The 13,579-nt window shown below is 35.7% G+C and overlaps 1 protein-coding gene across 5 annotated transcripts in view; it reads left to right on the top strand.

Moving 5' to 3' along the window:
• gulp1a (GULP PTB domain containing engulfment adaptor 1a) overlaps nucleotides 1-13,579 on the top strand; it is a 132,787-nt gene that overhangs the window by 110,118 nt on the left and 9,090 nt on the right. For 4 of the 5 annotated variants that reach the window (XM_088082965.1, XM_088082964.1, XM_042494467.2 and 1 more), the window contains 7 exons: nucleotides 2,227-2,325; nucleotides 2,464-2,601; nucleotides 2,775-2,891; nucleotides 4,105-4,191; nucleotides 5,238-5,468; nucleotides 5,650-5,788; nucleotides 6,614-6,708. In XM_088082965.1, coding sequence (XP_087939091.1) covers nucleotides 2,227-2,325; nucleotides 2,464-2,601; nucleotides 2,775-2,891; nucleotides 4,105-4,191; nucleotides 5,238-5,468; nucleotides 5,650-5,788; nucleotides 6,614-6,708 — 906 coding nt within the window. The remainder of the gene's footprint in view (nucleotides 1-2,226; nucleotides 2,326-2,463; nucleotides 2,602-2,774; nucleotides 2,892-4,104; nucleotides 4,192-5,237; nucleotides 5,469-5,649; nucleotides 5,789-6,613; nucleotides 6,709-13,579) is intronic. The other variant, XM_042494464.2, reaches the window with a different exon arrangement.

Below are 13,579 nucleotides of genomic sequence, written 5' to 3'. Positions count from 1 at the left end.
GTGTGTGCTGTTTGATGCTGGACAGGTTAAGGTAAATTCCTCTTCATCCATAGCCTTATGCACATCTTCATATCCAAACCGTCATTAAAACTCTCCAATATCAGATTAAGTATTGAACGTAAGATAGTATAGCACCAAAATTTAAACATTTATTGACAGTAACAGTGAGACAGCAGTGCTACCATGTGGCCAAACAGGAGAAAATCACTTGCGTTCAGTATGCTGTGAATTAAAACCTTCTTTAGGCTTATAAGAGAAAAATATCAGATTTTTTTAGTTTTTTGTTACAGATCATTGTTTGACACCAGAACAGTGTTAAAAAGCAAAGTCTGAGAAATACTGGATATTTCAGTGTTTAATGAAATGAAATTTGACAGGGTGTAATGTAGTCCCTGGTCACCATAGAGCAGAGGTATGTCCTTAAGGATTAAGGTTAAAGTGCAGCAAACACTCTCCTTTCTCACAGCTCCTTGGTAATGTGGCTGTGCTCACTGCCTGCTGGCCTCGCCTCTGTCTTCTCCTGCCAAGAGTTGAATCTGTGAGGCCGCTTGTAGGGGAGGACTGTTTTCCCAAACCCGTACCTCTATTGTTACATTACATTTGATCTCCAAAGCCTGTTTGGAGACCAAGGCTCCATGGTTACTCTCCCAGATACACTGGCAATCAGGACAGGCTTAGTTATTGTTTCAGAGATCACATGAGGAAAATGGAGGGACAGCCCTTGAAGGCATGTGTATACGGTTTAGGTCAAATACTGGAATCTCATATCAGTTAGATTATGTGTGTTTTTACTCCAGCAAGATAAATCTCTTTAAAACAAACACTCACAGTAGTGTTCTCTCTGTGTGTCTGTTCATGTTTATATCTGCAAGCCCTGAAAAGTAAATGTCTTAAATTATATAAGCTTGACTCAAGGCCGTAAAAAAAGCTTGATTACAGCAGAATTTTTACCATAAGTTTGAAGTCCCATCGTGTTAGACACACACACACACACACACACACACACACACACACACACACAAACACATACACATAAATATATAACATTGAAAAGTCAAATGTTAGAGCCACAGACTCAGTCCTCTTACATTTTCTATAGTGGATACTTCCTAAACATTTACATATATAGATATAAATAAATAGAAATGTTTGTAAGGTATTATCATCCTCCTGCAGGTTTCCTTATATACAGTGATACACTGTCTCCTTAACTGACAGTGTTCACTCCCCTTCTAACTGACACTTTGATTGGTTATTGACCCAGTCTCACTGCCAAGTCCTGTTGGTATTTATGTCAGTTGGCAACATCACCGTGAAAGACTCAAATTGTTTTTTGGCAGTGCTTGAAGGAGTGACCCACAGCATGATTCACAGATTCCTTTAATTCCCCCTGGAGTCTTCTGTAAAACACTTAACCTTAATGATAATATCCCCATTGCCCTTTAAAGAGAACATGCTGCAGTTGTATTTCCAAGTACGTCTGTGGTGTTCTGCGCTTTTTCTTAATTTATGGAAGTACTTTCAGGTTGGGCAAAATGCAAGAGACACTTTTAAAGCTGCACACTTTTATATTTTTACTTTGATATGGATCAAATGACTGTTGTGATTTGAAAGTACACACTCATACTGACCAACCTTCAGAGAAATTTCATCCCTCTCAGCCACTCCAAGTCCTAAACAATGTCACATCTTCCTTTAGCTTATTATATCAGTGTTACAGCATGAGGCTCTGATAAACCCACCGCACATTACCTGCTCAGCACCAACAGCAAATAGACAAATTTAGCTGTAAGCTCGTGAACATAGTGAAGCATTTAGCAGCTGAAGAGCCAGATACTTTCCCTCAGGAGCTGGTGGAGATCAAAACAGAGCTAAAAAAAAAGCATAAAAAACACATTAAAAAATTATTTAGAATTTCAGTGGCTAAAGGTCAAGCAACTATGAGGTAGTCATTTTTTTTTAAGTCACTAGAGGACTCTTTAAAGTTGCCTAATCTAGTGAAAGTACCTAAATTGGCAACACTGAGAGACATATATTTTTTTTTATTTAAGCTTGTTGTGGTTCCCTTGTGGCCAAAGAAATCAGCAGTTTTAAAGGTGTGGGTGTCATGTTTTGACAGGGTTCGTTACAAGGCTTCTGCTTGTACCGTTTATTTTTTGCATTATCAGAGCACTAACAGGACAGAATAATCCATTTTTTGCTGAATCTGGTTTGTCTCACCGGCAGTTTCAGAGACATATCAAGAAGTCAGAGGGACAGAAGACCCCCAAAGTGGAATTACAGATCTCCATTTATGGTGTGAAGATCTTAGACCCCAAGACAAAAGTAAGTCCAAAGATTAGAGATGTTGTCTCATCACCTGAAGTTGCACTGTCAAAAATACACCATGCACTTGTGGGAAAAGAAGGTGTTTGTAGTCAACATGAAGTGAATAAATAATAAATGTGTTGTTTTGTTTCCCAGGATGTGCAGCATAACTGTCAGTTACACCGGATATCCTTCTGCGCGGATGACAAAACCGATAAAAGGATATTTACTTTCATCTGCAAAGACTCAGAGTCCAACAAACACCTCTGCTACGTGTTTGACAGTGAAAAGTGTGTAAGTGCCTCCTGCTTCCTTGTCTTCTCAGTGAGACAAATGTAGAGCACAATCGACGTAAGGTTAGAATTATAGTACATGTGTTGGATTTGTTACTATGCCCTCATTTCTTTATAAGCTGTAGTGACATTTAGGTAAATATCATGAGCATGTCTGTTGCTCCCTTGCTGCAGGCGGAAGAGATAACCCTTACCATCGGCCAGGCCTTCGACTTGGCCTACAAGAAGTTCCTGGAGTCTGGAGGCAAAGATGTGGAGACCAGGAAACAGATCGGAAGCCTACAGAAAAGAGTACGTCTCACATCCTGTTGATTTTTAGCTTGTTTGCTCTCACATGGTCTGTAATTCACTTTAAAAACTCGTACCACTGTGCTGACACATTGATATATTTGTTAATTAATGCAAGGCTTGTTTCTATTGACTGCTTTCAATTATGCAGTGTGGACAATTAAGCTGCGTTGATGAAGAATGTCAGTAATGAATATCAATGAGCCGTGTTGTTACAGACCCAGCACCCTGCTCAAAGTGTGCAGCTCTCCCACTGTATTTGGTTAAATGGTGATTCATTAAAACATTCGTATAAGGCTTGATTTAATGAAGTTCAAAAAGTGGTAGCTGTGCACAGATTTTATTTGTAGTTTAAGGTTAATTTATAGTGATTTCTCAAATGGTTGTCATTTTGGTGCTTTAGATACGTGGAAAAAGCTTTTAAAAACATATTAAATGAATCAAAGGGAAAGACCAAGGAATCAAAGAACAGGGGTCTGATTTTGTGAACCCACAGGATGTTTGTTCTGGTTTTTTTAATCCCAAATTAGCTTTATTTTATTGTAGTGTTGAGTGTAAAGGTTCTGATTGGAGCCACAAAGCACCAAGAAAAATGGGTTTCTTCAATTTAAATGCTTCATTTTCACGATGATGAAGATAGGGATTATGTGATAATTGCCATGGTTCTAAAACAAGAGAGAAACAAATTTACAAAGACTACAAAGCAAAACATGAATTTGCCTTAAGTTATGTGCAATATTTCGAATTTAAAGTGCCATAAACACTTCAATAATGATCAAATCAATATTGCAACTTAAACTAATCAATAAAACAGGATCACTCACATTTGTAGGTGAAACAAAATACACATGGCAAACATCAACTCTCCATCTAGGTGACAGCAGGCCTCTGCAGACAAAGAGAGTGAGGTCTCTGCCCAGGCCTCTATTTGTAGAGTGTAAGTGTAGAGGTAAAATTAATTACTAAATTATTAGAAAAAAAAATCACCATTAAATATTGGCGTTGCTCGTTGTACAGTGTGAGAGCAGCAGGAAGGTAGGACCTGCAGAATCGCTCCTTCACACACTTTTGCTAAAGCAGTGTCACCGAAGGAGCTTTCCATTGCAGTCAGAGGGTCACGCGTGGGTCGGGAGTCACTCTCCAGCAGGGGTGATGGCTTAGCGATCACCCTCCTTTCTCACACCACCTGTACTGAAAGGCTGTTGTTCTCCTGCAGATTCAAGAACTGGAAACAGAAAACTCGGAGCTAAAGCAACAGCTTCAAGATCTTGAGGAGCAGCTGATGATCGCTCATGTGCCACCAGTAAGAACAAACTACTCAAAAACACACATCTTCAGCTCAGAGAGTTAAAAAAATGAAACATATCAAAGCAAGTCTTTGTGACGTCATCTTAACAGCAGTCTTTGTGGCCATAATTAAGGCAAAGTTTTATGTGTTTAAAGAAACATTAACACATGTAGAGTCATGAAGTCAGCAATGTTATGTCTACCATGTAGCAATATCTAATATTAGTTAACATTAGTCACCATAAGCTACTGATCAGACCAGACCAAGTGAGGCTGTGGTTGCAAAACCCCTGAGCAAAGTGAACTTAACAAAGGTGCATTCAGGATATGGCTTTATTTTTGAATATATGTATGGCTTTATTTCGAACCAAAATTAGGACATATAATAAATAAACAAAATAAAAGTACAGTGTATAAGGTAGGAGTATAACTTATATATATCTAACCCTTTCTCACTTTTTTTCCTTTAACTTATATATTATTTCAACAAATTCCCAAATTTCGTTATAACTAGTGCACAAACAACCATTACCAGTTTACTTACCACTCAATTAAAGAAATAATTGTGGGACAAAGATCTGGTTATGTCATAATTCAGAAGTCATAAGGTCGCATTTTAACTGCAGCGTCTGCAGACAAACTAACTCATTGTGAGGTGACTCTCAAAATGTTTGGGATTCAAATGTTCCACATCAGCCAAAAGTAGGCAACCATTTAATTATAAAAGTTTATCAAATTTAAGCTTGCAAGTATTCAAATTGTTTTTCAGGACAGCTGGCTTTCTAGATATTGCCTCTGTGATTAAATGCCTTGCCTCTGACTCTGGTTTGGACTGACCAAAGCAGTCTGGAGGGAGACTGCGGGGGTCTAAGCTGTGTCTGAAGCAAAGCAATTACACACCTGATTGGTCTGATGAGGAATGTGATACATTCACTATGTAACTGGGACAAATGCCAGTACTTGTGACAGCCTCCTGCGAATGCATTACCCAAACCTCTCCCCCTCTACAAGACTGAATGATATTGTGCCTCTGCTCATTGTCTGTCTGCCGTCTTTTCTCAGCCGCTGCACATAAACGCAGCTAATGAAGCGTACATGCTGCAGAGGCCCTCCGCTCTCTTCTGGTGTCACAGCATCAAGTCGCTCTCCTGTCTGGAGATCTCTTCTGTCACACTCACCCCTATGAGCTCGCCGGAGTCTAACTTGTCCAGCGGGCTACTAACTCCTCCGCCTGCCAAACCTGCTCTGCTTCCTCCTAAGCCTACCGAGGGTTTCAGCATCCCGCGGCCTCGCGTAAAAACCCTATGCTTTTTCTTTTTGTCTGCTCTGTCTCTGACCTTGAGGCCTCAGCGTCTCCTGCTTTTGTTTTCTCTGCTTCTTCTCTCGCTTTTGTATTAAAATGGCTTTGTTTGTCTGTGTGCGAGCTGACTCAAGTCTGACCTCAGCTTAACTGTCTCCAAAACTTCATATACAGGCAGGGAGCATCTCCATGAAACCACAATCTACGGATGTTTTTGACATGGTTCCCTTCTCCCCTGTGACACCACTGGTACCCACATTGGCCAGCAACGGCTGCCCACCACCACCACCGACCACATTACCACCAGATATAAGTGAGAGGTTACTTTGTCACTTTCTCGAGGCCAGAAAAACTGATCAGTATCAGGTGACAAGAGGCAGGTTTTCATTAGCCTTCAAACTGTGCAAATTGAAATTGTGAAATACGCCGAATAGAAACACAACAATTTTGAAAAATCTCACATTTATCGCAAAAACGTTTTTACACTCACTTGAGGTCGTATTTCAGGCAATTCCAAAAAGCCATATTTTGCAAAACTGCAATGGAAACCCACGTAATAACAATCGACAATATACCAAATTATCTTGTTATAACATGAAACATTTCACTTTATGACATTTTACCAGAGTCATTTAGTTAAATGTTTCTCGATAGAACAAGATAAATAGGTATATTGTCATAACACAAAAGTCTCATGGTATAACCTGAAAACATCTTGTAAAAACGTGAAAAGTATCGAATAAGTTTTCTTGTTATAAAATGTATGTTGTTCTTGTTATAAAAAGTTTCTTACTATTACATTAAAATATCTTGTAAAAAGGTGAAACGATCTTGTTATAACATGAAGATCTCTTGTTAAAACATGAAAACATATATTAACAAAAAACTATTCATGTAATTACCTGATACTGATGAGTATTTTTTTTCTTTTTTTTTTTTTACCTCGTCTGGCATTTCTATACTTCCGTAGCTTTCCAGTCACATGGTTTACAGGTTTTGATTAGTTCTCGAGCTCCTGTAAGATCTATTTTGTAGAACTAAAGGATTAGGGTTGTTCACTTTAAATATTTGGAGCATTGCATATATCTGTTGAAGCTTTTCGGTCAGTGTGATGTTTATCTACTGTCTGGGTTTGTAGGGAAAGACCTGTTTGGGGCTGAGCCATTTGATCCGTTCACCTGCGGCTCAGCTGACTTCCCTCCAGATATTCAATCAAAGCTGGATGAGATGCAGGTGAGTAAAGATTTGTGATTGAAGGCTCATACACACCAACCCAACATCAAAGAACCAGTCGTGATGAAGGCAAATTGCTATGTTGCCTCACACCACCTGTGTCTTAGCCAAAATGTTGCAAATGAGCACACCGCAAAGACTACAGCCAACAGCCTTTTCGCAAGTACATTCTTTGGCTGTGTGAAGGGAAATAGCTCTCTATAACAGCAGGTCGACATAGTATAGTATAGTATAGTATAGTATAGAATGTTGTCCAAAATTCATGAAAAACTACATAGTATAGTATGTCATCAAAAAATAATGAAAAACATATGACATGTCGTCAAAACATCATCAAAAATGTCATAGTATAGTATGTTGTCCATCATCAAAACGACATAGTATAGTATGTCATCCAAAAATCACAAAAAACTTCATAATAGAGTATGTCGTCAAAAAATCACCAAAAATGATGTAGTACAGTTTGTCTTCTAAAAATGATCAAAAACAACAAAGTATAGTATGCCGACCAAAAATCATTAAAACAACCACATACAATCGCATGTCATCCAAAAGTCCCAAAAACGTCCCACATTGGTCGTGAAAACATCACCAAAAATGACATAGTATAGTATATTGTCCAATAATAATCAAAATCGACCTAGAATAGTATGTCATCAAAATTTTTTAAAAAAAAAGTCATAGCATAGTATGTCAAAATAAACACATCAAAAACAACGTAATATAGTATGTTGTCAAAAAATTACCAAAAAGGACATAATGTAGTATTTCCTCCAAAAATCATCCAAGACATCACAGTATAGCATGTTGTCCAAAAAGGACAAAAAATGACATAGTATAGTTTTTTGTCAAAATATCACAAAAACATAGAATAGTATGTCATCATTTTTTAAAAAAAAAGTCATAGCATAGTATGTCAAAAAAACATCAAAAACAAAATAAGAACTCAGAATAAACGCCATAGTATAGTAACAATCTAAAAAAAATGTCATAGTATAGTATGCCCCCAAAACATCACCAAAAACAACAAAGTGTAGTATGTCATCCAAAAATCACAAATAACATCATAGTATAGTATGTCTGTAAAAAAAACAGGAAAAAAAAGTCATAGTATCATTTGTCATTCAAAAATCACAAAAAAGTATCAGTAGTAAGTAAAGTATCAGTAGCTTATGGTGACATAGTATAGTATGTTGACCAAAGCTTGTCAAAAAACCACATACCATAATATATCTTCAAAAATGACATAATATAGTATGTCGTTCAAAAATCAGAAAAAATGCTGTAGAATAGTATGTTAAATCAGTAAAATCAACACAGAATATTATGTCATGCAAAAATCATCCAAAAGTATAGTATGTTGTCAAAATATCACCAGAAATGACACAGTATAGAATGTCATCCAAAAATCATTAAAAAATATACTAAAACACTAAAAACGACAAAGTGTTTCCTCGAAATATCATCAAAAACAACATATATAACATATAAGTATGTCATCCAAAAATCAGCAAAAATGAAAAAGTGAAGTATGTTGTCAAAGCAATCAGAAAAAATGTCATAGTATAGTATGTTGTCCAAAAATCACAAATAATATACAATATATAGAACAGTATGTTGACCAAAAATCGTCAAAAACCACATACCATATCATCCAAAAAAATCATCAAAAAAGACATAGTATAGTATGTCGTCCAAAAACCACAAAAAAAACGTCATAATATAGTATGGAAAAAAAAAACAAAAAAAAAAACATCAAAAAGATATAGTATGTATAGTATAGTATAATATAGTGTGTTGTCAAAAATGTCATAGTAAAGTATGTCTTCCAAAATGGCCCAAAAATGCACAAAAACATCATAGTGTAGTACATCGTCCAAAATCTCGCAAAAATAGCATAGTATAGAATGTTATCCAAAATGGCCCCAACACACAAAAGCCTCTTAGTGTAGTATGTCGTCCAAAATCGCACAAAAACATCATATCATGAAATGTTGTCCAAATGGCCCAAAAAAAACTGTAGTGTAGGCCCCAACACACAAAAGCCTCTTAGTATAGTATGTCATCAAAAATTGCACAAAATTGTCATAGGATAGTATGCCATCCAAAATCGCACAGAGTTCTTAGTGTAGATTGTTGTACAAATTGGTCCAAAGAGAGACACGTCATAGAATACAAAGTGGAAAAAAGACCAAAGAAGTCATAATTTAGCAGCTGAAAAATGGCCAAAAACCCCATACTATGGGCGGTGCAGTGGCGTCATGGTTAGCTGTGTTGCCTCACAGCTAGAAGGTCCCTGGTTCGAGACCCGGTTGGAAGGGGCGAACTGGCAAACTGTCCAGGGTGTACCCCGCCTTCCGCCCGATGACACCTGGGATTGACTCCAGCCCCCCCACGACAAGGGGTTACAGAAAATGACTGACTGATGCCATACTATAGTATGTCAAAAAAATCTAATTTTGACATGTCGTTAAAATGATTGAAATCGACATATTATATTATATTATAGCTTGCAAGGTTGCGTAATAGTATACAAAGTGGAATAAAAGGCCAAAAGAGGCCAAAAACGGCCAAAAACGTCATAATTTGGCGTGGCAAAAAATGGCCAAGAAAGCCATGATATCAAAAAATGACAAATTTTGATATATCCTAAAAATGTCTGAAAACAACTTATCATGACTTCTTCTGTCCAAGAAGAGGGATCCCTTATCATCCTCTACCACTCTTACTGAGGTTTCTTCCTTTTTTTTCCCCCCTGTTACAGGGGTTCTTCTCCGGGAGTTTTTCCTTGGGTGATGTGAGGGTCTAAGGGCAGAGGGATGTCATACACTGTAACGCCCTCTGAGGCAAACCATGTTTTGTGATAATGGGCTCAATAAATAAAATTGACTTGAATTGACTTAAAGATGTGTCATAGTATACAAAGTGGAAATAAAGGCCAAAAACGCCCAAAACATCATAATTTAGCATGATGAAAAAAATGCCAAAAAAGCCAAAGTATAGTGTGTCGAAAAATTTCAAATTTTGTAAAATTTTGATTTGTCCTAAAATCTAAAGATATGTCATAGTATACAAAGTGGAAATAAAGGCCAAATACATCAGAATTTAGCATGTCGAAAATCATAAAATTTGACATATCCTAAAAATGGCTTAAAATGACGTTTTATAGCTTGTAAATGTGTGTCACAATAAACAAAGTGAAAACAAAGGCCAAAAAATGGCCAAAAACGTCATAATTTAGCATGTTGAAAAAATTGCCAAAAAAGCCATAGTATAGCATGTCGAAAACCTCAGTTTTTGACAAGTCCTAAAAATAGCTGAAAATGACTTATTGTAGCCCTTACAAATAGGTCATAATATACAAAGTGAAAACAAAGGCCAAAAAAGGCCAAAAATGTACTAATTTAACATGTTGAAAAAATGGCAGAAAAAGCCAAAGTATAGTATGTCGAAAATGTCAAATTCTGGCATCTTCAAAAAATTATTGAAAAGCACTTATTTAGCCCTTATAAATGGGTCATAATATACAAAGTGAAAACAAGGGCCAAAAAAGGCCAAAAATGTACTAATTTAGTATGTCAACAAAACTGCCAAAAAAGCCATAGTATAGTATGTCGAACATTTCAGATTCTGACATCTCCAAAAAATGGCTGAAAACAACTTATTGTAGCCCTTAGAAATAGGTCATAATTTACAAAGTGAAAACAAAGGCCAAAAACAGCCAAAAACGTCATAATTTGGCATGTCGAAAAAATGGCAGAAAAAGCCATAGTATAGTATGTTAAAAAAGTCAAAATTTGACATATCCTAAAAATGGCTTAAAATGACTTTTTATAGCTTGGAAAGGTGTATCACAACATACAAAGTGAAAACAAAGGCCAAAAAAGGCCAAATACATCATAATTTAGCATGTCGAAAAAATTGCCAAAAAAGCCATAGTATAGTATGTCGAAAATTTCAAATTCTGACATCTCCAAAAAATGGCTTAAAAGGACTTTTCATAGCTTGTAAAGGTGTATCACAATATACAAAGTGAAAACAAAGGCCAAAAAAGTCCAAAAATGTCAAAATTTAGTATGTCAAAAAAATGGCAGAAAAAGCCATAGTATAGTATGTCGAAAATGTCAAAATTTGACATGTCCTAAAAATAGCTTAAAATGAGTTTTTATAGCTTGTAAAGGTGTGTCACAATATACAAAGTGGAAACAAAGGCCAAAAACAGCCAAATACATCATAATTTAGCATGTCAACAAAATTGCCAAAAAAGCCATAGTATAGTATGTCGAACATTTCAAATTCTGACATCTCCAAAAAATGGCTGAAAACAACTTATTGTAGCCCTTAGAAATAGGTCATAATTTACAAAGTGAAAACAAAGGCCAAAAACAGCCAAATACATCATAATTTAGCATGTCAACAAAACTGCCAAAAAAGCCATAGTATAGTATGTCGAAAACGTCAAATTCTGACATCTCCAAAAATGGCTGAAAACAACTTATTGTAGCCCTTAGAAATGGGTCATAATACACAAAGTGAAATCAAAGGCCAAAAGAGGCCATAAACATCATAATTTAGCATGTCGAAAAAATGGCAGAAAAAGCCATAGTATAGCATGTTGAAAACCTCAAATTTTGACAAGTCCTAAAAATAGCTGAAAACAACTTATTATAGCTTGTAAATGTGTGTCATAGTATACAAAGTGGGAATAAAGGCCAAATACATCATAATTTAGCATGTCGAAAAAATTTCCAAAAAAGCCATAGTATAGTATGTCGAAAATTTCAAAATTTGACATGTCCAAAAAATGGCTGAAAACAACTTATTGTAGCCCTTAGACAAAGGTCATTATATACAAAGTGAAAACAAAGGCCAAAAAAGGCCAAAAACTTCACATGTTACCATGTTGAAATAACTGCCAAAACAGCCATAGTATAGTATGTCGAAAATGTCACAATTTGACATATCCTAAAAATGGCTTGAAATGACTTTTTATAGCTTGGAAAGGTGTATCACAACATGCAAAGTGAAAACAAAGGCCAAAAAAGGCCAAAAACATCATAATTTAGCATGTCGAAAAAACTGCCAAAACAGCCATAGTATAGTATGTCGAAAATTTCAAATTCTGGCATCTTCAAAAAATTACTGAAAAGCACTTATTTAGCCCTTATAAATGGGTCATAATATACAAAGTGAAAACAAAGGCCAAAAAAGTCCAAAAATGTCAAAATTTAGTATGTCAAAAAAATGGCAGAAAAAGCCATAGTATAGTATGTCGAAAATGTCAAATTCTGACATCTCCAAAAAAATGGCTGAAAACGACTTATTGTAGCCTTTAGACAAAGGTCATGATTTACAAAGTGTAAACAAAGGCCAAAAACGGCCAAATACATCATAATTTAGCATGACGAAAAAATTGCCAAAAAAGCCATAGTATAGTATGTTGAAAATGTCAAATTCTGACATCTCCAAAAAATGGCTGAAAACAACTTATTGTAGCCCTTAGAAATAGGTCATAATACACAAAGTGAAATCAAAGGCCAAAAAAGGCCAAAAACATCATAATTTGGCATGTCGAAAAAATGGCAGAAAAAGCCATAGTATAGTATGTCAAAAATGTCACAATTTGACATATCCTAAAAATGGCTTAAAATGACTTTTTATAGCTTGGAAAGGTGTATCACAACATACAAAGTGAAAACAAAGGCCAAAAACGGCCAAATACATCATAATTTAGCATGTCGAAAAAATTGCCAAAAAAGCCATAGTATAGTATGTCGAAAATTTCAAATTCTGGCATCTTCAAAAAATTACTGAAAAGCACTTATTGTAGCCCTTATAAATAGGTCATAATATACAAAGTGAAAACAAAGGCCAAAAAAGTCCAAAAACGTCAAAATTTAGTATGTCAAAAAAATGGCAGAAAAAGCCATAGTATAGTATGCCGAAAATGTCAAATTCTGACATCTCCAAAAAATGGCTGAAAATGACTTATTGTAGCCCTTAGACAAAGGTCATTATATACAAAGTGAAATCAAAGGCCAAAAGAGGCCATAAACATCATAATTTAGCATGTCGAAAAAATGGCAGAAAAAGCCATAGTATAGCATGTTGAAAACCTCAAATTTTGACAAGTCCTAAAAATAGCTGAAAACAACTTATTATAGCTTGTAAATGTGTGTCATAATATACAAAGTGAAAACAAAGGCCAAAAAACGGCAAAAAACGTCATAATTTGGCATGTCGAAAAAATGGCAGAAAAAGCCATAGTATAGTATGTCAAAAATGTCACAATTTGACATATCCTAAAAATGGCTTGAAATGACTTTTTATAGCTTGTAAAGGTGTATCACAATATACAGAGTGAAAAAAGGCCAAAAAAGGCCAAAAACATCATAATTTAGCGTGTCGAAAAAATTGCCAAAAAAGCCATAGTATAGTATGTCGAAAATTTCAAATTCTGGCATCTTCAAAAAATTACTGAAAAGCACTTATTTAGCCCTTATAAATGGGTCATAATATACAAAGTGAAAACAAAGGCCAAAAAAGTCCAAAAACGTCAAAATTTAGTATGTCAAAAAAATGGCAGAAAAAGCCATAGTATAGTATGTCGAAAATGTCAAATTCTGACATCTCCAAAAAATGGCTGAAAACGACTTATTGTAGCCCTTAGACAAAGGTCATAATATACAAAGTGAAAACAAAGGCCAAAAACGGCCAAATACATCATAATTTAGCATGTCGAAAAAATTGCCAAAAAAGCCATAGTATAGTATGTCGAAAATGTCAAATTCTGACATCTCCAAACAATGGCTGAAAACAACTTATTGTAGCCCTTAGAAATAGGTCATAATACACAAAGTGAAAACAAAGA

This window comes from Plectropomus leopardus, chromosome 10, assembly GCF_026936395.1.
Source record: "Plectropomus leopardus strain MGB_pleo_1.0 chromosome 10, ASM2693639v1, whole genome shotgun sequence".
Lineage (NCBI taxonomy): Eukaryota > Metazoa > Chordata > Actinopteri > Perciformes > Serranidae > Plectropomus > Plectropomus leopardus.
The sequence above is the reverse complement of the archived record's forward strand: the minus strand, read 5'-3'. Positions and strand labels throughout refer to the sequence as shown.